Source organism: Canis lupus, chromosome 2, assembly GCF_003254725.2.
Source record: "Canis lupus dingo isolate Sandy chromosome 2, ASM325472v2, whole genome shotgun sequence".
NCBI lineage: Eukaryota > Metazoa > Chordata > Mammalia > Carnivora > Canidae > Canis > Canis lupus.
In genome coordinates, this window is record NC_064244.1 from 21,323,519 (window position 1) to 21,347,584 (window position 24,066).

Below are 24,066 nucleotides of genomic sequence, written 5' to 3' on the forward strand. Positions count from 1 at the left end.
GAAAGACATGCTAACAGTATTCATCAGCGTTCAGTTTCATTTATTAATAAGTTTAAGCTGGCTTCACTTCTCTAATTGAGGTACTAAGGAAGATTGCAGAATGAATTAATGAGATAGCACCCCATAGACAGAAAACTGCAGGGTGCGACCCATCCCATCGCAGGGGCTCTGTAAGCTGTCACTGTTCCTGCAGGACTCTGTGACAGGCGTCAGGATCCAGAACAGCACGAAGCCAAAGGTGTGGATAATTGGCCATTGACTGAGGGGATTTACTCTCATTTGTTGAGCTCATCCAGGTCAGCAAAATAAAAATGTTAAAAGGTCAGGATATTTATTCAGGGCATTGGCTGTACTCAGACCGTGTTGTTATGTAAAATAACTGATGTTTCTGTGGACTCTAAGGAAGTAGTTACTGGGTTGGGTGGGGGGCAGTGTGAGCAGAGGGAGAAGCAGACTCCCCGCTGAGCCAGGAGCCGGATGTAGGGCTAGATCCCAGGACCCTGAGATCATGACCTGAGCTGAAGGCAGACACTTAACCAACTGTGCCACCCAGGCACCCCAGTAGTTGAGATTCCTGAGCCTGTTACTAATCGAGGGGCAACCAAGCCACCAAAATGACCGTGCAGTCGCGCATTCAGGAAAATATTTATTGCATATTTGTTATGTGCCAAGCAGAGCGGAGGGTGAGAAAGTACATAAGCTACGTCATGTCCCCAAGACCCAGCCAGGCCCTCAAGGAGTGAAGTGTATGATAATTGCATCAGTGTCCCCAAGGGCTCTAAGAGAGGTCTGTGTGAGGGTCGGTAGAGAATTAAGGGAGAATCCACAACTAGGCCTGAGGAGGAATGAAATTTTGCAGGCAGAGGAACAGGGTGGGCGGGCGTGTGGGCATGCATGGAAGCCCTGTGAAGGAGAGCAGCATGCCGGGTGCAGAAGCACACAGCCCCCAGGCTGACACCCAGGGGCGGAGAGGCCTGCCAGAGGAGGCTGACGAGGCTGGGGCCTCAAGGCTCTGTGAAGGGGGGTTTCAGCTTTGAGGCAGCGAGAGCCACCATGAAGCAGGGGCTGCATCAGAGCCTCACTGTTCTGGAAGCATCCCTCTGGCAGCATGTGGAGGATGAGCCGGAGAAATAGAGGACAGAACTTGCATACCGGGACATAATTACAGTAGTGTCATAGGCCAGAACTGGCGGGGATGCAGGGTGTCAGTAGTAGGGGTGGAGAGGGGACACAGGAGTGATGTTTAGAAGGTAGGTGAGGTTGATCGGTTGTGTGGGGCGACAGGGTGGCAGTCGGAGCAGGGGAATCTGGAATGGCTCCCAGCGTGGGACACGGGAGAAGGCAAAGCAGGGAAGTTTAGAACCAGCAGTTTGAGGAGTAATGGGACACCGGGGTTGCTGTGACAGGTAAGCAGCTGGGCATTCAGTTGGAGCTCCAGGGTGTGAAGAATTTCCAAAGCATAACTGAACCAGAGCTGAACAGACAGCGGGGAGGGAGAGACACTTGGCACACCAGAGGAATTTCCAGTAGCTGTGAGCAGACTTCATCTGGGTTCCCCACCATGACATTGACTGTGGGACAGAGGGGGACCCGGTGGCACGGCCCTGACCCTGATGTAATTTGGGGAGCCCTCTTTAAGAAATTAATGTACAAAAAAAAAAAAAGAAAAGAAATTAATGATTAATGTACATTCTGAAGGTGAAATAAGAACAGGCCTTTGTGGGATGCCTGGGTGGCTCAGCGGTTTAGAACCTGCCTTCAGCCCAGGGCGTGATCCTGGAGTCCCAGGATCGAGTCCCACGTCGGGCTCCCTGCATGGAGCCTGCTTCTCCCTCTGCCTGTGTCTCTGCCCCCTCCCCTCTCTCTCTGTCTCTCATGAATAAATAAATAAAATCTTAAAAAACAAAAACAGGTCTGAGGGAGAGGTGCCTGAGTTTCATTAGCCTGAGGGTTGTCTGCGCCTGCAGAGACGTCATGGGGTGGGACCTTCAGGAAAACCAGACACGAACCCAAGCCAGGGTGCAGGCCCAGTGGTGGGAACACGGCAGGGAGCCTGTTCCTTCTTCCCTCCCCCAAAATCAGGACCTTCGGGAAGGAGCCATCTGTTTTGTGAGTCGCTGGGAATGCAGGGTGCACTCCTGGCTCCCGAGCTGTGTGTGCAAGGAGGCGCACGCTAATGCCCGCAGATCACTGTGCATAAAGTGCCCGAAGCCCCTCGCCCGTGCCCCGGGCCGCCGCTTCTTAGTCTGCGTTGAATATTGGAAACTCGCATGAAACTGTTGGAACGTGTAGGTGCCACAGCCACCCGGCTCCAGCTCACCCCCGTCTCGGGCCGGTCACTTCCCACGTGCAGCTGGAGTTAGGACCGGCGGGGCCATCTGTGCTCCCTTTCCGAACCCGGCAGGGCCAGCCAGGCTCCGCAAGTGCATCTGCATCTGCGGAGGGGGGAGCCGCAGTGCCCCGAGGCTGGGCCAGCTCGTGGGGCGCAGGGGTGGGGGGCCACTCTGCTGCTACTCGCTCGGGGCTCCACCCACGGGCCCCACCGGGGCTCGGGAACCGGGAGTGGCGCCCAGCTCTGCGCACCTGGACGCGCTTCTGCAGCAGCAGCTGTACCTCCAGCCCCAGCAGAGGCCCTGCCTGACACTCTGCCCCAGTTACAGCAGCCGTCCCTGGCGCACGATCCTGAGAGCCAGCGTCCAAGTAGAGGCAGTGACAGGGTGAGCCTGCTGCCTTTCCTTCCGGGGGCCTGCGGGCATCCTCTGCTATGCAGCAGCAAACCAGCAGCACAGCCAGGGGAACTCAGAAGCCACCTGTGAGAATCCACTCAAGTGTTTCCATATGAGCCCCCCAAAAGAGGGGGTGGGGGTATGGATAGCTGATCGCTGTCCAGAAATGGGCAGGACCCCTAGCTCACGGTTGGGTGTACTTCGCCATTCTGGTCACAGAGTCTACCCTAAATTGCTTAATCATCACTCTGAAGGCCTGGTGGCTTTGGAGACATGGAGTAAAACACGGAGGACGTGACAGGTGGAGTGGAGAGAGAACATTGACCTCCCCTCCTGCTCACACGCTCCTCCCTGCTGCCTGAACCTTCTAAACAAATGGGCTCCAGCTTATAGAAGCACAACCCCAAATACAAGGTGCCGCTGTTTGCCAGAAGAAGAGCCGTGTCCAGGTCCTCAGGGCACACGTGTCAGGAGCAGCGAGACACGTGAGGACACCTGAGAACGGTGTTTTGGCTTTTGTGTATGTTCAGAAGCTCAAGGCCAACTTCAGAGGTATTTTTAAAAATTGTTTTTAAGATGTTATTTATTTTGAGAGAATGCACACGTGAGCAGCGGGGAGGGGCAGAGGGGGAGAACCTACAGCAGACTCCCTGCTGAGCTCAGACCCCGCCCCCCGACTCAGCTCGGGGCTTGATCCCAGGACCCCGAAATCACCGCCTGAGTCAAAGCCAAGGGTTGGAGGCTCAACCACCTGTGCCACCCAGGTGCCCCCAGAAGTATTTTAGAACTGCATGTGCAGAAGAATAGCCCACCAAAAACTTAAAAATCCACACATCAAATTAAATCAAAATAGAAATCTACAGGGGCTCCCAGGTGTCCCAGTAGTTAAGCATCTGACTTCAGCTCAGGTCATGATCCCAGGGTCCTGGGATGAAGCCCCACATCGGGCTCCCTGCTCAGCAGGGAGTCTTCTCCCTTTCCTTCTGCTCCTCCCCTGACTTGTACTCTCTTGCGCTCACCCTTTCTCTCTCAAATAAATAAAATCTTTTTTAAAAAATAGAAATCTACAATACATTCATGTATCCCAGAACATGGGCCCTTGCTTATATTTATGAGCGATTTTGAAAAAATCAGGGAGCACCCCAAACAGTATCCAAGGCTAGGTATCCAAATTTGCTACAAGCTCCTAAATATCCCACCACCACCTCTCCATAGACCCTTCTGCTTCTCCCTCTTCCCCAGGGGTGTGTTCCCTCCCACCCTATGCCTGCCTCCCCACTCCTGAACTCCAGGATGTCCAAACTAAATTACAGTGTGACCCTTGGAAATATCCCTCTGGCCATCTCAGCTCGCCTCTCTTCCCACATGTTGGTTTGACAGTTTGTGGGCACAGTCGAGAACCTGGCATGCACATACAGGAACAGCAGGGTCCGTGCATCTGACTATATAGCTTTGGGGCTGGTGAGAGGAGGGGAAGGAGGGTTACCGTGGTCAGAAAGTCTTGCAGCTGCAGAGATGATCTTACCCATCTTCTCCTCTCTGCCATGTCCATTTTAGCACATGTGCGTGTGCACGCATAGCAAGGGGCCTGCCTGAGTAAGAGGTTCTTGATTTCAGAAGTTACTGTCCTCTTGACCTCAGGGAATAAGGAAACATGGTCATATTGGCATTTAGGCACTTGCACTCAATGTCAAGCTTCATCTTAGTTTGCATTTACAGCCAAGCAAAGAGACCTAAGCCACCAAAAACAGGCTAGATGCCAGCCTGTAAACCCTGTGTAAAGGGGTTATTGGTAATGTGCCGCGGATCCACTGTCCCATGGGTGTCAGGCAGTTGTGCTGCTACGAGCAAGTGTTTTTCCTCTTTCTTCCTTGAGAACATCTGAATGAAAATTAAATGATCTTGAGGAGGCATTGGTTATTACCTCTCTCAGAACTGGGGTCACACGGGGCAGAGATGAATAGGCCGGGTGAAATCCGTCACATAGGAAGGGTTCTCTATTTTTGAGGAGGACTTTGCATCCCTGAGAGCAAAGCTGAGAGAGTCTGAAAGCCACATGTGTGGGACAATCTGTCCCTTCCTAGAAGCATGAGGACCAGAGGTGGTGGGACACCAGGCTGTCCCACACTCAGGACTCCGCTCCCCACCCTGCCCTGGTGCCACGCAGAGCTGCTTCTCTGCATGCTGCTGTAGTTTGTGCTCTTCAGACCCACGGGCACCCCAGCCATGGAACCATCAGAGACCATCATAAATTACAAGAGAAAAGTCTTTCTGAATGGGGCGCCAGGAAGGTGTGAGTAATCCATCCTGCGGGCTGTATCTGGGACTGTTAGCATTAGAGGACAAACAGCACGAGACACATGGCTCCAGAGCCCACTCCGCAAGGGATGTTCAATATCTGCTCATCATCACTTATGGCTGCAGTCCACCGGCCAGCCCGCATCTGATGAAATCCGCCCACTGGGGAGCAATGGCAATGGGCTCCTTGTTACGCATTCAGCAGACAGCATTTACTTATTTATTTGATATGCAATTAGGGGCACTTTTATGTATACTTAGATGCACAATTAGGAGCACTGTGGGGTCTCCTCTGAGACATTAGGAGAAAGAACCAGAGTAAATGGTCTGCCCCTGTCCCTGAGCAGCCAGTGTAGCTTCCTACAGTTCCTGAGAGTATTTCAGAAGCAGGGGCATTAGCTCAGGGAATTGATGCATTACTGTCACCTCCTCAGATTAGTAAAGATTTTTGATGATGAGACAGGAAGAGAAAATAATATTTACAGGAAATATTCCATTAACTGTGAACTGACTCCCAGGGGAGCTAGCCTGCTTCAATTATTCAGCATTAAGCATCCATTAAGTGCACTGCCGATCTTGTGTTTCAACTTCTGTTTGGATGCACTTGACTCATTTTCGGGTTGCTGAGCCCTGTGCCTCAGCAGGCCCTGGGTGGGTGCCTCCCTCATCCCACTGTGTCCCCTCTTGGACACCACACCCCACTTCATGCATTTAGCATTCTTAGCATTTTGCAGCCTTTGTACCTTCACAGTGTTGGATCAGAGGACCTCCTCCGGTTGCCACCGGTTCACAGATCTCCCTCCGTGTGGAGCAGACCCAGAAGGGAGCAGGGGACTGCAGGTGACAGACTCTGGCCACAGGTCACTGAGAGGGGCCTGCCGGAGGGGTAATGGGGGGTGGGGGTGGGAGTGAGAGCCATACAGAGTTACCAGAGTCTGCCATCTGAACTCCCCAAGAGAAAGGGGAGAAAAAGCAGTTGTCTTCTAAGGAAGTAGAGGCACCCTTCCCAAAACATCAATACGAGATGTCCTGTTCCCAGAGCACCAATGCTAGGCATAGCTGAACTCTCTCTGGGTTGGGAATCCCAATCTCTCCTCCTGTACACGAACACCAGTCACCAGAAGGCACTGTGCTGGGGCTTTAGAACTTCAGCAGAGGGTGTTGACTTTGAAATCCCTTCCAGTAAAATAGTCCCCACTTGAGAACTGCCCGTCGTGGGCCAGGCATTGCTCTAGGGAACAAGAGAGGACCCTGCTCTCACAGAGCATACAACCCGGTAGGGAAGACAGTCAGATGATAACATGAAGTCAGCCTACAGCATACGGTGTCAAGAGTATGCAATTCTAGGAAGACAGCAAGTCGGTAAGGAAGAGTAAAGGAGAGGGTGGATGGTCAGGAGTGGTCTAAGGAGGTGACATTTAAGTGACCCTCCCTACAAGACGTGGCACATCCCTGGGCTCCCTGAGAGGAGCGTCAGAACCGGATTGACAGGCAGAAAGTACCCTGGGATTAAGGCCAAAGGGGAAGGGGAAGGAAGCAGGAACATGCAGAGAGGGAGGCTGAGCTATGATGCAATCTTGGACCAAGCTCTATAGCTCACAAGGGCCATCGGAGCCATCACCGTGAGACCAAGGGCTGAGCCTAATCCCTCGGGGCAACCCACCGCTAATGCAGGTGACCCACAGGGAGGGGGTCATGACCTTGGGCAAGGTGGCTCCCTACCGTGGAGGACGATTCCCAAAGAGGGGATGAGTCCTCCAGTCCCAAAGGCAGAGGCATCAGTAGGGTGCTGTAGCTTTCACAGCCGTGGTTCTCAGAGTGTGGCCGCGGGCCTGCAGCATCCACCCAGGAACACGTGAGAAGTGCACACCCCACGTCCCCACCTGAGCCATGCAGATTCAGATACTAAGAAGGTGGGCCTGGGCATTCTGTTTCCACAAGCCCTCAAGGGGATTCGGATACACCGTACAGCATGAGGACAACTGCTCCACAGACGGGTATTGTGAAGATAGTCTAGTCTAAGTTAAAGTCAAACTCCCTCCTTGGGCAGTTATGCTTTAAAGAAAAAAAAAAAAAAAGAGTTTGTAAGCCATCAGCCCAAAGAAAATCTCAGAATCTCAACCAAAGAGGAATTTTGGTGCTGTTAACTCAATTTCCAACATATTCAGAAAAGTCATGATGACCTATTTACCCTGTGTGCCTCTCTTTTTATGTCTGTGAAATGGAGACTCTACACCACGAGACACAGTCTGATTTTCCCCATCTTGAATGTTTACATCTCCGAGTTTTATTTTCGCTCTCAAAATGATGTTGCCCTTGACATAGCAAATATTGTTAGTTTCTTTTACACTGAGCTTGAGAGACAGAACTGCCACGAAGAGCAAATAATACCTCTTTGTTAAGAGGACTAATTTTTTTTTTTTTTTTTTGGTTATTGGATCTGGGAACCCATGGTCCCTCTGTTCCCACAAGTCCCTGTGAAGGCCATGTGGGAGCCTAGTCCTGACTTATCCAAAGCTTCAAGGACACCAGCTTGTCTCTTGTTGCGTTCTCATGGAAACTGTCCCACAACACTCATGCCGGTGTCAGACTGTCACTCTTGAAGAAGATGATGTCCATAAGCAGAAAATGAAAGCATCACCCCATCCAGGTGGATTGTCCTTTAAAAGAAGCTGTCACAAGAGAGCAGTTTCTCTGCAGGGCTACAGAAGGAGGAGAATGTGATGATTCCTTTAGGAGAGACAGATCCAAATCTCTCCTGGGGTGATCTGTTTGGAGGTACCCCTTGGACATGGGTGCACTCTGTCCTAAAGATCCCACCCAAATGGTCCCAGGGGGACTGGTTTTGGGAGGTTAACCTCCAGGCCTGGCATAATCCTTTGGGTGTGCCATGCTTTTGCTCCCACCCCCTACCATTATTTGTAGCAGGAAGATAGCTGGCCTGATGGTCAAGACACCTGAGTCATAGCTCCAGTGCTGCAAGACGAGTCACTTCTCTGGGCCACTGATTCCTCATCGGCGAAGCAGCTAATATAGACAATCGGGACTCTTGAGGTGAGGAGAATTAAGAGACTAGAGACAGTTAAAGAGAATGAAACAAGGGGCAAGCTCATCATAAAGCTAGAAAGGACCTGTCCCTTTTGGGAAGCGTGAGGTCTCCCAGGGCTCAGCCACTTCCCACAGTAGTGCCTGGTCTCAGGCTTCTTGTCCTCCTGACGCAGACGGGCACATGTGACAGCACGAGGGAGGCCATATAAACACCCACATTGATGGTGTGGAGAGTAGGAGTCCAACACAACCCTGGCTATTTATAACACACAAACACCCAACCAGACAGGCCAGCAGCCCCCTGGAGACTGACCATCTTTAAATAAGTCACAGAAACAGATTCCCACTACTCGGGGAGCCCCACTGACCTTGGATGCAGTTTGAAGAAGCAAGTCAAAACCAAACGCTGTGGTTGGATCCCAGACCTCCACAGAGGAGTGTCCAGTAGCCCCAGCCACTTCAAAAGGAACCATGAGCCAATAGTGACTTACCAACAGACTTGGTTTCTCCAGCTTAAAACCCAAGGCTTTGCTAGTCTAACAAGAACACTGATCACCTGGGACTCTCAAAAGGCAAATATCTTTTATCTCACACTGTTTGTTAAAAATGTGCTCTTCCCTAGATAAAAACAGGGGCAGGCCTGGGACTTGTCTGATCACTTCCAAGTAATAAATACAAAGTCTCATGGTCACTTTGAGTAGCAGAATTAACTTCATTAAGTAATTAGAGCGTCTAATCGTTTCTAACAACCACCAAAGCTCCAAGCTTGGCTTAAAGTGACATCTCCTCCCTTCCCCCCCTCACCTGGCCAGCGTGCTTCTCATTGTTTTGATTTCTTGAGCAGGTAGGAGCTGGGCAGGAGGTTTTGGTTGCCCAAACTTCAGGAAGCACCCATCAAGCTCTCCTGCTGACCCTAGTGAGCTCTCTTTCAGTAGGCTTGCAGAAGGGACCCTCCACTTCACTTCCCAGGTAGGGGAAGCTCACAGCACGTCTCTCTCCCCCTGACATCTCCCCCAGTTTCCACCTTTCTGTTTGGTGTTTTGGCTTTTTTTTTTTTTTTTTTTTTTAGATTTTATTTATTTATTTGAGAGAGAGAGAGAGAGAGCACACATGCAAGTACAGCAGGGGCAGAGGGAGACACAGACACCCCGCTGAGCAGGGAGCCCGCTTGGGGTTTGATCCTAGGACTCTGGGATCCCAACCTGAGCCGAAGGCAGATGCTTAACCCATTGAGCCACCCAGGTGTCCCTAAATATTTTATGCCTCAATTGAAGATGAGGAATACCAGAGTCATTTAAGCTATAAGGCTTTAAAACTTTTTTAAATTTGTTAATTGTAATAAAAATACACATAGACTTTATCAATGGAAACTTTCTACTTCTCCAGTTCATTGTATTAAGTATATCCACATCGTCAACCAATCTCCAGAACTTCCATGCCGTGCAAGACTGAAAGTCTGTCCCCTTTGACAACAACCCACCCTCCAACACCTGGGACCCCCTCTTCTACTTTGCATTTCAATGAGTTTGACCACTCTGGGAACTTCATCTAAGTGGGATCACAGAGTATTTGTATTTTGGTGACCATAGGATTTTAATATCAAGACCAGGAACTTCAGATGATGAATGAGGACACTGGTGAGCAATCGCATCGTGACATCAGACCAACCAGGGTTATCACAGCAGACCGGGACTCGGGCTAGCCTATTGAGACTGCTCTTGACCCTTCTCTTAGCTTCCACCACTGGGTGGTCTGTTTACCAGTCCTCCTCATGAGAAAGATCGTTTCAAAGCTTCAGCCAGTGCTTCTTCCACTTCCATATCCTGAGCCATGGTTCTGCTGTGGTCTTGTCACCCCCAGAGAGCACACAGCTCATCACAAACCTGTGTTGACCCAAAAAGTGGGGTGACTCCAGAGAGCCCCAGCCGGTGAAATCTTGGAGTATTCGACCACCCAGGCCTTTCTAGCATTGCCAGCAGGTGTTCTTGATGGCTCCATGGGGCTTTACAAGTCTCCTCAGGGGTCCCTATCATCATTCTAGAAAGTATATGCTAGCATCAGATGTGGCCCGTGGACTCCCCCTGACCAGAACAGATTCAGCCTCCTTGTGCCGAATGTTCTATTCCTGCCTTTTATCGGGAGGGCAAAGAGCCAGAGGGGCTCTGGATGCCCATCTCTCCAGGCCTCTTGTTACACTGGAAACCAAAACCGAGTCCTGGCTGTGGGAGGTGTTAGGAGCCCCATCTGAAGGAATTGCCCCTGCGTGCCTGCACACATGTATATGTTTAAGTACATCATTGACTTTATGCTTGCAGCTGTGCGGCTTGGAAAACCATAAAATGCAGCTCACTGAGCAGATTTCTCACCAGCCAATCCGTGAAGGCTACAGGTCATGCAACAGGGGAAGAGAACACTGCTCCGAGATGCCTTCCCCCTGACAGCCCAGAGCTGCCAGGCAGGGAGAGATCAGGTGTCATCCGCAGAGGCCACCAGCAGGTCCAAGAGGAGGGCCCTGGTCGGAGAACCCTCCGACAGGGCTTGGGGGTGCCTCTTATGGGGAGAGGGGATGCCTTCAGGGATCAGCGAGCCTTTATCTTAAACTGCTGGCTCCTTTTAGGTAGTTTAACTTTAGGAAGTTTTAACCAAAGAGCATCTTGTGATTCGTGATTGACTCAATCTAGGATTTACCAGCCCAAAGTGTAGAAAAGCCACAGGGAGCTCTTGGTCACTCCCCTTTCATCCCTAAGCCCGAGCGAGGCACTCTGAACCTACCTTCTGTCTATGTGGATTCACCTCTCCTAGACACTTCATGTGAGTAGAATCCTAGAATCTGTATCCTTTGAGTCTGGCTTCTTCCACTTAGAAGAGTGTTTTCAAGGGTCATCCATGTTTTAGCATGAATTAGGACTGCATTCCTCTTGATGGCTGAAGAATATTCCATTGTCTTCTAACGTTTCCTTCCCTGTCTTCTGCATTAATGTAGCAAACACACACACACACACGCACAAGTGGTGTCTTGGGCCTTTGCATTTGTCACACTTTCTCATAAGGTTTATCTCTGCCCTCTGTTTCCTTCTGAAAAGATTTCATTGTGGCTCCAGTGAGCATTCCCCAACCACCTTATTAACAGTGGCAACCCCTGTCCTATTGCCTTTGTCCTTGGAACCTGTTTTTTTCTGACTTCCTTACTGCATAGTTTTATTGATTTGTCCACCTCCCCCCTCAGAATAATGTAGAGATCTTTCTTTTTTTTTTCTTCCCAGTACCATATGTGTGCTGCCTAGCACCACGCCTGATATATGGTAGATGCTTCATAAATAGCTGCTCAATAAATAAAAGCAGAGCCAAGTATTAGCTTGTTGTGCCCACTGCCAGTTGTGGGGATGTCTTCATGTGCTTGTGTGCAGTGGCCTCATCGACATCAGGATATGTATGTAGTTCCTGTAAGGAAGGGTTTGAAGATTCCACACTGAGCCTGAGCCCTTTATAAGCAAGAGGAAGGGAGGAGGGGGAGGCACCAGAGCTTTTCACAGCTTGTGTTTGTTGATGGAAAGAAGAAAAGCATAAGAAATTCCTTCCATCTGAGCCATCCCTTAATTTTATTTTTTTGTCTCTTGGACCAAAAGGACCCAAAAAGCTAACAGTAATTGGCCATCAGGAGTGCATAGCAGGAATCCTGTGGGCCGTGGAGCAGTGATGGCAAGTCTGGATGCCTTTTCTTTCATGGGCAGGAAGCATTATGCTGGGAAACCCTGTTTGTTGACTCCTGTAACCTTCTTTTCTTGGAGAGAACTTAACAGCTTGTTTTGCTGAGCCATGCGATACTTAAGGAGCTCTGTAAGATTTGGGTTTTTTTTTAATGAGCATGATTCTAAGGGGAAACCCAGGCTAACCTCACCTTCCTGAAAGTGTGAGCCTGTTGAACACCAAATGCTGGCACAGCCAGAACAGTGTCATGAGGCCCTCAGGCTCCTTGGGGCTCCATGTGGGTGCCTGTGGGAGGGGGCAACCGGTCCCATGCTGAGCCTCACAGCGAGGCTCAAGCAGATTTTAGGCAGCGTGTGGGCAGAAAGAGTTGTGGGAATCACTCCAGTCTGGCAAATTCCAGCTTGGGCCTGTTGACTGTGGACTACAGTTTAGCTCAGACAGGGCTGCCAGAGGGGGAAGGGCTGCGGTTCCTAGGTTGTGGCTCTCGGGGTGGCCCTCACTGCCACTTCCCTGTTGCCATATCCCTTACAGTTGAGAGATCTACTTGCAATCACATGTCTAGGTCCAAGCCCTGGGGTTCTTCACATTGTGAAGAACATTGTGTGGGCCTTGCCTGGATTTTGAGCAGACAGATAAGGATTCAGATCCCAGTTCCCATCATTTATCACCTGTGTGACTTTTAGAAAGTGACTTAGCCTCTCTGAGCTTCAGTTGCCATAGTACTTACCTCATAAAGCTCTTCACTCTCTCAACAGACCATTGTTGAGTGCCTGACATGTCTTGGGCGTGGTGCTGGGTGCAAGAAAGTACCTTCAGGAGGCTTGTAGTCAGGTAGAGAAGACCTTCGGGGGGGGGAGGGTATAAAAGACCATTGTGATACAGGATGGTGACTGGGCAGAAGTACGCACGTGAATATATGGGAGAACTAGCCCTGCTGGGGGTGGGAAGAGTCCGGTAAGAAAGCTTGGATTAGAGCAGGCTGCTGAGGCCAAGTGTGATTTTTTTTTTTTTTCCCTTGGCTCCCCCTACCTCTTCTAAACTCACAGCTCCCCAAACTGATCTGCCCACTTCAGAATCTAAGGAAGAGGAGATTAAAAAAAAAAAAAGTTTTAAATAGGACCAGTCCTTTTGGAAGGACAGAAATCCTAGAGTTGAAGTCCTCACCTCTAGGAAACATCCGCTCCTCCCCCTTTCTGGGAAGGAACATTGGTGTAGCAACAAAACTGCTCCAGCAAGAGCCGGAGGGAGAACTCCCCGAAGTCCAGCAGGGCCCCAGCTGTGGGGATGGCCGCCCAGCCCCAACCCCTCCAGCAGACAGTCTGGCTGAAGTGGGGCAGTCTCCGGCCTCCCCTGGCTGCGGTCCTGTCCATAGGAGCACAAGTGTCCTCAGCTGCAGCCTGACTTGAAAAGCAGCCTGCCCACCCCTGGTCCAGTGCCCGCCTGGCCACATCACTCTGAGACCCTTCCAGCCAGGAAAGCCTGGAGCTCACACCTGAGGTCCCAGCGGCAGGCGGGTGGCCTCCCTCCTGGAACCTGCAAAAACCCTGGTCTGCAAGACCTTACCCTTCCCAGTGGGATCAGCCAACTCTTGAGGGACTAGGTGCTTTAAAATGCACACAAGCTGCTCTTAATTATTCCCAAAGAGCCTTTGCTGCCTTACTAAATTTTTTTAAGGTAGAGGACTGTCATTTCGGCTTTTTTTTTTTTTTTTTTTTTTTTTTTAGCTTGCTTAAACGGGCTTAGTTATGGGAGTATACCTTTCTTTCCATGGAGAGCCACTTGCCAACCCGTTCTTTCCCATCCTGTCCCCATCTTCCATGGACTCCGATGGCCTTCACCAGTGGAATCCAGGGTCACTGTGATGCCATACCTTGGGACAGAGTACCAGGCATAAGAGGACTGATGACTACCAGCCTCTCCCCCTCCAAAATAAAATACAGATTTTCCCCAAAGCAATCAAAACAAAAACCTTCACAGCAATCCAGAAAGAGGTCTTTGCCATTGCAGGTGAAAATGCTCCTCCTTTTCCCTCCAGATGTGCCAGATGTCTCATTAAATCCCTGTGTGAAAGCATCCCATTGACGTAAGTCAGGGCAGGTGTGATTAGCCTTGAAGGGCTTTTTTTTTTTAAAAAGTTTTATTTTCATTTTAGTTAACATAAAGTGTAATAGTAGTTTCAGGTGTACAATACAGTGATTTAACACTTCCATACATCACTTGGTGCTCATTGTCCCAAGTGCACCCCTCGGTCTCCACCGCCTATTTAACCCAACCACCCTGCCAAGCTTTGAAGATTTTCCAAAAGAAGCCTGGCACTCAAAGAGGTTGAGCTACACGAAACTGGGCCACAGAGCTCATTGCTTTAAAAACAAAAACAAAGCTAGGGCGACTGGGTGGCTGAGTTGGTTAAGCATCTGCCTTCAGCTCAGGTCATGATCGCAGGGCCCTGGGATGGAGCCCCACATCTGAGCTCCCTGCTCAGTGAGGAGTCTGCTTCTCCCTCTGCCTCCGCCTCCCCCAACTCATTTTCGAGCTCAGCCTCCTGTGCACTTGTTTTCTCTCTCTCTCTCTCTCTCTCAAAAATAAGTTTTAAAAAGCTAGACCCAGTTATCATGAATCACTGGCCAGCTTCTCCATTCAACACTAACCCTGATGCATCCCCCAGGGGCACACTCTAAGGGGAAGAAATTCCAACAGGAGACCAAGGATAAGGGAAAAACCCGTTCAGCTTCTCTTGAAGGTTTTTTACATTTGCCAAAGCTTATGGTAAGATCTTTCTATACGGAAAGACCAGAGTACGCACAAGAATGTAATAGAGCTCCCCCCACCCCACCCAAAGAGAAAAATAAAAGGCAGTATAGTCCGATGGGGAAAAATGAAGTGCCCTGTTTCTCTGGGCCTGTTAAGTACTTGTTGACCTTCTTTCTCTGCCCCAAGTAATGACTCTTAAGCCAAAGGAAGCTAAGAGGTTCCTGATGGGTTAAAAAGAGGTCATCCATTAAAGGGTCAAGGCCTGGTGCTCTGGGCATCTGTCACTGAATTAACCAAATCAGTGTAGAGCTTGTGGAGTCTGACAGGAGTAGGCAGCCAGCCGGAGGGACATCTTGATTCCATTACGTCTGGCTGCTGAGAAAAATTAGCCATTGTTTTCCTTGCTGGGTATGTGGCCCTCTCAGAAGAAGATAGAGGTCAGGGAGCCCTCCTTCAGTGCCATCCTCCTGTTCACTTTGGAAGCTCCTGGTCTGTGAACACGGCTTCCCTGTTTTGGGGGGCCTGACTTGCTCCCCAGTGTAGCCCATTCCATGTAATTTTTTTTAAAGATTTTATTTATTCATGAGTGACACAGAGAGAGAGAGAGAGGCAGAGACACAGGCAGAGGGAGAAGTAGGTTCCATGCAGGGAGCACGATGTGGGAATCGATCCCAGGTCTCCAGGATTACGCTCTGGGCCGATCACTAAACTGCTGAGCCACCCAGGCTGCCCTGTTCCATGTAATTTTGAGCTGGATTATGGCAGGGTGCTTTCTTCCCAGGGTGAATGTTTTGAGATAATAAGTTTAGTAGGTAAATGGTCAAAATAGGCTCTGGTCAAAACTGCAGTGAACCTGGGAATCGTCTGGAAAATAATTAGAACCAAGGAGCCCAAAGGGAATATAGCAAACACCAGCTGAAGGGCAGGGAACAAGAGCCCACTTAGGCTTATGCTTGAATTGTGAAAACTCCAAGGAACTCAAAACATGTTTTTAGAATACCCATGGCAGGGGCACCTGGGTGGCTCAGTGGGTTAAGCATCTGCCTTCAGCTCAGAACGTGATCCTGGGGTCGTGGGATGGAGCCCCGTGTCCAGCTCCCTGCTCAGTGGGGAGTTTGCTTCTCCCTCTCCATCTGCCCCCTGCTCATGCTCTTTACTCTTTGTCTCTAATAAAATCCTTAAAAAAAAAAAATGCCCATGGCACCATTTTCACCATCTCTTTAAAAAAAAAAAATTACATAACCTGTACTTTAGGCTAATAGGTATCCAGAGCTTTATTTTGACATGAGAAATAATCCTGGTGTGTCCACGATGGAATGGAGAGAACATGATGATCACTAATATTTTTTGAGTGCTGTGTCCTGGGCACTGTTTTAAGCATTTTATATCCAGTAATTGATACAACAGCTCTGTGAAAAGAAAAGAACTGGTTATTAGTCATAGAATTTCAAAGATGAGAAAAATAAGACCCAAAGAAATGACATTGCCAGAACACAGCCAGGAAGCGGTAGACAGTATGGTTGTGAAAACCATGCTTTTATTCAGTGCTATTCTGTACGGTCTCCCAGAACTAGGAGGTGGTGAAGACAAGCAACTTTATTTTTAAATTCCAAGGAGTAGCAGTATGACACCCTGGATTTACTGTACTGACCTTTACCCCATGCATAGTGTGTGGGAATGCCCACACGTGTGCACACATGCACTCTTCCTTTTACGGTAAAGGCAGCTGAGCTGTAGAGGGACATAGAGTCAGGACTGTCATGAGGCCTCTTGACTTTCCAAGCCAGAGTTCTTGCTCCTAAAAGCGATACACTGAAACAGTAGAGAATAAGCGATGGTCATGAATATTGATGATCTGAGGCAGAAGCATGAGACTACCTTAATAAGGTAACGTGGTGCCTCTGTAGAGTTTTAAGAGTCTAACATTCAAACTCCTGAGGATTTTTTTTTGTAAATTTATTTTTTATTGGTGTTCAGTTTGCCAACATATAGAATAACACCCAGTGCTCATCCCATCAAGTGCCCCCCTCAGTGCCTGTCACCCAGTCACCCCCACCCCCCGCCCACCTCCCCTTCCACCACCCCTAGTTTGTTTCCCAGAGTTAGGAGTCTTCCGTGTTCTGTCTCCCTTTCTGATATTTCCCACTCCTTTTTTCTCCTTTCCCCTGTATTCCCTCCTGAGGATTTTGAGCTCCATCACGAAGTTCGTTGCCGTATCATTGCTGTACAGTCTATTTTTTGTCTGGCTTGTCTTTCTAGCTAGATTGTGAGCTGCTGACGAATATAAACATGCGTTAGGCATCCTGTCCTTCCCCTTTCCTATTAGCGTGGGTTGGCACAGAGTAGACACTCAGTTCTTGAAAGATTGGAAAGGGGGTAGGGATTCGACGTGGCCTAAAATCCCAGGGCCTCGGCTTTCTTCTTTAGCATAGAGGAACATCTATTGAATACTTATGCAACTGCTGTTGAAAAAAATAAAATAAAAAAGACAGGAAACCTGTCATATGTGTCAGCCCACCAAGTGTTGTGAGTGACAAGCCCTGCTTCTAGAAGGTGAACAGAGCAGAAATGAAACAAGGAAGTGAGTTTTGTAGTTTGTGTGTTTCGTTCTGAGCTGGGGGATTATTCCTGGCTGTGAGTCTGATTCCTTTTATAAGAGAACTCTTTGCTAATGTTTGGAAAGCATGCAGGATCTTGACACTGCCTTTGAAGAAGGGATCATTTCTGATCATGTCCTTACCCATCGGCTTGCGGCGACTTCGTTCTCACTCATCATCAGGTCTCCTTGGTGTGTTAGGAAGAGCCCAGGACAACCCAGTCACAGGATGAGTCCTGACATCAGTTACTTATTCAACCTCTGCCAGCCCCCTAACCTCTCTCCACTGAGCTTGCTGTGTCTGCGGAAGGGGGATGCTGGAGCAGATGGCTGCTGGGATTCTGAATAGTGGCACCCCCCCCCCCACTAGAAGCAGGAAGTTACTCAGAGGTCATTAAGAGGCTTGGTGACTCAGCCTCAGGGACAGGAGGAAGACCGGCTCCCTGAAGTCCTGGTCAAGAATCAGAGCCACGAAAGCAAGCTTCCTGTCAGGCCTTTATGTCCGCATCATTTTGAGAGCTTGCCCACTAGCCCGTGTGCTGTTCCAGCACTCTGTAAACACTTGGCCCCGCCATGCCTTCCCCCACTCAGAAAGAGCAGGGCTTGGGGGGTTGGAGGCGGTGACATTAGCTGTTTTCTGCCCTGACCCTCTGCGATACACAGGATGTGGGAATCCAGCAGACTTGCTAATAGGATCCAGTAGCCAGGTCTGCTCATTGTTTATAGTGAACCCCATTGCACTGAGGGCTCAAAGGCAGTATTTATGAGCCACTCTTGTTGGCTTTCCATGGAGAAACCTCTTCCATCTCCTGCTTTCTACATTGGAAAGTGGAGTAGAGAACCCATGATCTCTTGGGAATCCCACATCTTGGTCAAAACTGCAAATCCGAGTCAAGTACCAGGCGCGGTCCCCACAGTGGTGATTCTCTAACTATTTGTTTTTGGGGCAAGCCCAAACTATTAAGGCTGTCCTCACTCCTGGTTCTTGGTGGTTGTGAGTCCCTGACTGACAGCCGCAACACGCAGAGACCTTGCTCTAGAGGAAGCCAGGGAAGCCCAGGTCTCTAAGAGGTGAAGGAGGTAGTAGTACAAGAATGAAAAGCCTCTGTGTGGGGCTAGAAAGACTTGATTCTTTGCTTCCTACTTACAGTCACGTTGTTGCTCATTTGTAAAAATCATTCCACTCATAAAGTTAACCAGCCATTAGTGAGTGAGAGCTGTTCCCACTAATTGGTGGGCCCAGGTGGAAAGGAGCACAGAGTAATGGGCCAAGTGCCCTTGACTCCCGTTTCTGGTTCCTTCACCAACATGCTGTGTGGCCTAAGGCAGTTTCCCCTAATTTCTCTGGGCCTCATTTTCCCCAAGAAGACAATTTCCCACTCATTCTTCTTGGGAGATGGTAAGAGATCAAAGAAGAGATGTTTGCAGAGCTTTAAAGATGCCCAGGTGCATTAGAAAGGCCTTGATTTGCTAGGTATTAATTAATAAATCCTTTGATTATTGATAAACCGGTATGTTAGCTTTTAATTAGCTCCATGGGCCTCATTGGCCATAGAAGTCATGCAAAATCATAAGAGAACTAGCTGAACTATAATGATGGTTGTGTGTGTCTGTGTGAGTGATGTGTCTTTATGTGGATTCACAAAGCACATTGACAGATTTAGCTAGCTGGGAGCTGGGTTAAGACAGCTGGGTGAGCTGGGACCGCCTCCAAAACCAGCACATCAGAGCCCAGTGCACCCGGTTTACAAAGAGCATACAAGGTCGAGCATCATCCGTTTGGAAGATGTCAGCTTGTACTCTGCTTGTACTCTGTCAGCCTCAGAGTAGAGGGGTTGGCAGGCTGGGCCTCTAAACTGTGGGGTACAGGGCCTGGGGGCAGAAATACCTAGCTCTCCATGAAGAGACAGTGCAGTTACCACAAGGGGTAAAGGTCCTCGTGGCCAACAGCTGCCTGGATGCACAGAGAGGTCAGGGGAGGTGGAGCGATGTTTAACTGCCTTCGTACCCTGACCCCAGCCCTTCCCATTTCCCCCTATACGAGGTGAAAAAGACCAGGCTAGTGTTCCTGCATGAACACCACCTCTTGGGGTCCCAGGACCCTGCTAATGCCCAAATGCAATTCTGTCCTAAAAGCCTATCCGTTCATTGACCTCATTCCCACCCTCCCTTCCTAATGTTTGATTTGCAAACAAACTCCCTGCTTATACTAGATCTGAGGTAAAGCCCCTGCTCTGCCCTTTGTTGGAAAATGTCTACAAGCATGTAGCATGCTAGAGACACTAGGAACCCGCCACCAGGGTCAGTGCCAGGAGCGGGAGGACAAAGGGACCACAGCGGAGCCGGGAGTGGGCAGAGGTGCGGCTCTCCGCAGCACCTTGAGGGAGGTTGCCCTTGCCTTCTGCTTTCCAAGGAGTGGGAGGGAGGAGGTGGCCAGGGAACCGACCCTTCTGAGCATGGGCTCTGGGATTCTCCACCCAGTGGGAGGGGGCTTCAAACAGAGTGCCCAGGTGAGATGTTAGAAAGCTCAAGGAAATGCTGTCACTTGCCTCAGGTGAGAGGACTTGGATGTAGGGCACCCGGTACTCCCGCAGATGCGGTCAAGCTCCAGGGCAGCTGTGCCTGGGCACTGTGGCCTGTATACTACCTCCAGTTTAGGAGATCGGTGGTTAGTTGTGGCGCTTTTGTGTTTGTGGCTAAGTTCAGGTGGAATGTCTATAAATATCTAACAACGGGGGAGAAGAGTGGTCAGAGAGGAGCTGAAGGTGTTTCACTGAGGGATTCAGCTTAGCAGAGCATCCAATAGGAGCGTGAGACTCAGATCTGCGACTTGAGTGATGGGCTCTACTCCGGTGGCATTTCATCCGTGACCTCACACAAAGCAGTGGGAGCCAAGGGAGGGCTTCGGGTCACTCACCTTCCTTGGAATGTCTCTCTACCCGCTTGGAACCGACGCTAAAGGCAAAAAAGAGAAGCACAGCTTCCCTTGGGCTTCAGAGCAAAATGTTCTCTGAGCTGTGGACCAAAGAGTAGAAAGTAGTAAATGTCCTCCTCCCTATTAGGCAGACAAAATAATTGTAACATTCTGCAGAGCAGGTCGTGAAAAGAAAAGAATGCAGCCATTCTGGAAACAGTTTTTCTTCTAGTCCAGTTTGACAAAGGGGTGGAGTCCTTTTGGCCGAGCCCTGACTAGCTGGCGTGTCTCGGTCTGGGAGGGCAGGGCTGATGGGGCACCGGGATGTTGCTGTCACCTCTTTAAAGAGAACATGTGAGTAGGTCAGGGAGCGCCAGGAGCCCCAGCTGCGAGAACCCCGGGGGCCAGGATGAGACCCTACAAAGCACATGAGCAAAGAATCCGCGGCTCCCAGGCCGAAGAAGCACAGGATTCCTGTTTTACCCTACTTGGGTCAAAATCGACCCAGATTCTAGGTGGCTAGAAGGGGCTGCGCTCTGCATCGAATGTAAGCATAAATAATAGAAATACGAACGTGTGTGCACGTAACTTTAACCTCTTTTGACATTTTCCAGAAGGTTAAGTAACTTTTCTTCCCCCTTCCGATGAAAGGAACCCCCTCCCAGAGAGCTGCTGCCCTAATCACTCCCAGACCTTGCAGTCAGCTTCTTCGGTAACCGGCTCCCTGGTGGGAGGAGGAGTGCCCACCAGGCCCGAGGGCACTCAAGGGGCAGTGGCAGGAACTCTCTCCCTCCCACTTTGCAAAGCGGCCTCATTTCTACTCCCCCCCCCCACTCCCCACCCCCCATCCCTCCCCACCAGGGCAGCAGGCCCCTGGCTGCAGCTCCCGCCTGCAGCCGGACTCCGGCTGTGCTTTGTGCTGCAGGAGGCAGGGGCTCGGCCGGCTGTTATCCGGAGTTGCCTACCCTGAAATAGGGTTCCAGCGGCCCCCGCCCTTCTCGGGGAAGCTTCCCGAGCCCAATCACCGGGGCGAGTCCCGAGCTCTTGCACATTAGTAGGCAGGAAGTGGAGTCCCGATGGGAGGCTGGGAATTTGACCGCCTTCCCATTTCAGCACTGGAGGGAGGAAGCTGAGCGCCGCTCGGCGCCCACGGCTCCCGCGCCCCTCCGGGAGCTGCCCTGCACCCCGCCCGCCCCGCGCCTCCGAGGGCAGCCTCGTGGGGCACGCAACAAAGGCAGAGCGGAGGGGACCGACTCCAGAAGAACTTGTTTTTTTGTTCCCGTTAAGAAACCTGCAGGAAAATCCACACCCACGTTGCCGGCTTTGAATTGGAGAGCGGCGTGTGCGCGCGCGCGCGCCTGTGTGCATGTGTGTGTGTGTGTGTGTGTGTGTGTGTGTCTCAAGCAAGAGGCGGACGACTTGCAAACAACTGTGCGGTGTCTGTTTTGATAAGGAAGCTGCCAGCTAGAGAAGTTAAGCGGCAAAGAGAGGACTAGAGAGCCGCGAGCCAACCACTTTTGAACGTGAACCGCATTGTTTTCTGTCCAGATATTCCAATGGAGGCAGTTGGAAAACCTGTATTTCAGAGAGAAGAAGTTTTCCGTGGAAGTTCATGACCCCCGCAGGTAAGCTGGAAAAGTCCTTTTCTTCTGGGAGTGTCTGGCCCACCCGGCATATTATTTATATTACTATTTTCTGGCTGTCATTGTCCATTTTGGAGAGGGGGGGTGCAGGGAGAGGAGGGGTAGAGGCTGGTTGCCCTTGGGGAGTCTATTCAAATCTGATGGCAAAGCTTTGTTTTGTAACTAAGTATGTTGATAGATGTGGTGGGTTCAAGTGTGCTTTGCTGGTATATGTGCATGAGTGTGTGTGTGTGTGTGTGTGTGTGCACGCATGAGAGGGATTGGCAATTCCGTGATCATCTCATCTGGCTACACGTGTTCAGTGTCCATGTGTGGAGTTGTCTTTGTATGCCGGGCCATTTCTAGGGAAGATGGATGGCACTTGGTGACAAACACCAATGAAACCTGGTGGTAGTCTGAGTCCTTTTAGTGGAGCTTTTGCCAGTGAAGAGTCTGAAGGATGGCCTGTCAGAGCTTCTGAGAATATTTCGGGGAGGACAGTCAGCATCAAAAGGAATCTATACCTAAAGAAGTTGTGTTGAACTGTTTGATTCCATGAGCTGTAATTTTAGGGTGTTAGTGTTGTGGGTGGATGTGAAAGAAATAGACTTCGTTTTCTGCCCACGTAAGGCTGTGTCCTAGGGAGCACCAGTGTGAAAACCAGTGTTCTCTAAGTCACATGCCAAACAATAGGGTCCCGGTTTGGAATGCAGCGAGCCCTGCGTGGAAGGTTCTCGGGCGGCACATACCGGCTGCTTTTCCTCTCTTTGTCTGCTAGCAGTCTTAGACTTAGAGGCAGCCCAGAAACAGGACCAAAACTCCCTGAAAACAGGCCTGACACCTAAGGATAAATTGCTTTCAAGAAGTCCAAAATGAATTTACAAGAAGGTGGCCCTAGGAAGACCATGAGAAGGTCAGACTCTGTAGATGTTTAGGCACCATTGAGACCCCAGCCTTGGCCTGCCAAAGAGACATGGCCCCACTCCGCTCACGCATGGCTTCCAAGCACCCGAAACAAACATCTTTGCCTCCCAGAGAGCTCAGAGAGAACAAGACGCTGGCCCCCCAGTCAGAGGGTTGAGCTTGTGCAGTGTCTCTGCTCCTGCCACCAGCGATAACCCAGCAGAGGTGACATGCCACTTTGCCCCACCATGTAATCTGTGTGAAACAGCCACTCCCGCGGAGGGGAAGAGTGCTCGGCCCACACCCCACAGTCACCGCACCACCAGCAGGTGGAGAACATTGTAGAGATCCAGTCTGCACAATCAGATGAAGGCGGTGACATTAGCAGAGTCAGGCTTGCCCAACATTTCTCAGGGTCCTGCAAAGGGCCTCTCGGTCTAGAGACTCTGCCTCTGCAGAGCAGGGATCCATTTGTGCAGGCCAAGCTGGGGAGAGGCAGATGCTGAGAGTACTGCTCCGGCCACGCTTTTCCAGGTGAATGGAATCAGACTTAGAAATTTGAGGGGAGGCAAAACCTATGCTTGAAAAGAGCGAAACGAATATTGCCACAGTGAGTCAGATGCAGAAAGGGGCTGCCTGGCAATGAAACGGGGAGTTGGATCATCTAAGGAGCTGTGCGTAAGGACCAGACAGACAATCCTCGGTTGGGAATTGTGCTAACTCCAGGAAACACCTTGGATACATCCTTGAATGGTGTGTGTGTGTGTGTGTGCGCGCGCGCGTGTGCGTGTGTGTTCTTGGGTCTGTCACCGTATCCGTGATGTAATACTAACTTCCCTTCACTTTCCCAAGACCCAAGACAGAGGAAAGAGTCCAAACTCCACACATGACTATTACATGGGTTTTTAGCTCATTTTAGGTGTTCTGGGTACAGAAAGAGGTCCTTTGTCCTGAGAAGACTGGGTCCTTTGGCCTTCTAGCACAGTTGAGGAGAAAAGCAGAAAGAACTTGCTATTTATTGAGCATTTGCTCTGGGCAGGCACTGTTGTAAACACTTGGGATACATTATTTCATAGGGTCCTCACTGGAACCCCAGGAAACAGGTGCTGCTAGGTTCCTGTCCTACAAGCAGGAAACTGAGGCATGAAAGAAACAAAGTCACCTGCTCTGGGTTTCAAAAAGCTGGCAAGCAGTACAAGCAGGATTTGAACCCAGGGAGTCTGGCTCCAGAGCTCAGAGGCATTACCCCAGGCTACACACAAAACACGGGGAACTGAGTGCCAGATGGCACAGGCCATAAATACCAAAGGTGCCAGAAGCCAGGCTGGTCAGGAGAAGTTTCTGGGAGGGAGGGATTCTGAACTGAATTTCAAAGCCTGACTAGGATTTAAAGCTGAAGGTAGGCCCTTGGGGGGATGAAGGCTTTGTCCGGGTGTGTAAGAGAGAAGCCGGAAGGGAGGCCCCCGAGGCAGGCCAAGCACAGAAATCAGCCCTCTGCCA

At 50.3% G+C, this 24,066-nt stretch overlaps 1 protein-coding gene and 2 long non-coding RNA genes across 21 annotated transcripts in view; 1 reads left to right on the top strand and 2 right to left on the bottom strand.

The window, feature by feature from the left end:
• FRMD4A (FERM domain containing 4A) overlaps positions 1 to 24,066 on the top strand; it is a 751,487-nt gene that overhangs the window by 663,242 nt on the left and 64,179 nt on the right. For all 17 annotated transcript variants that reach the window (XM_049100487.1, XM_035713659.2, XM_035713663.2 and 14 more), the window contains one exon: positions 21,590 to 21,666. In XM_049100487.1, coding sequence (XP_048956444.1) covers positions 21,590 to 21,666 — 77 coding nt within the window. The remainder of the gene's footprint in view (positions 1 to 21,589; positions 21,667 to 24,066) is intronic.
• Positions 2,604 to 13,701, bottom strand: LOC112658800 (uncharacterized). Of its 3 annotated transcripts, none has more exons than XR_007405690.1 (4): positions 13,538 to 13,701; positions 12,508 to 12,622; positions 7,938 to 11,513; positions 7,288 to 7,726 (listed from the first exon to the last, which is right to left on the bottom strand). It is a non-coding gene; the product is annotated as an uncharacterized LOC112658800 (long non-coding RNA). The 3 variants fall into 3 exon arrangements; XR_003135974.3 differs by lacking the exon at positions 7,288 to 7,726 and having other exon boundaries at positions 9,157 to 9,955; positions 10,845 to 11,513; XR_007405687.1 differs by having other exon boundaries at positions 2,604 to 11,513; positions 13,538 to 13,699.
• Positions 15,781 to 17,457, bottom strand: LOC112658801 (uncharacterized). The gene is made up of 3 exons (XR_003135975.3): positions 17,272 to 17,457; positions 16,183 to 16,343; positions 15,781 to 15,940 (listed from the first exon to the last, which is right to left on the bottom strand). It is a non-coding gene; the product is annotated as an uncharacterized LOC112658801 (long non-coding RNA).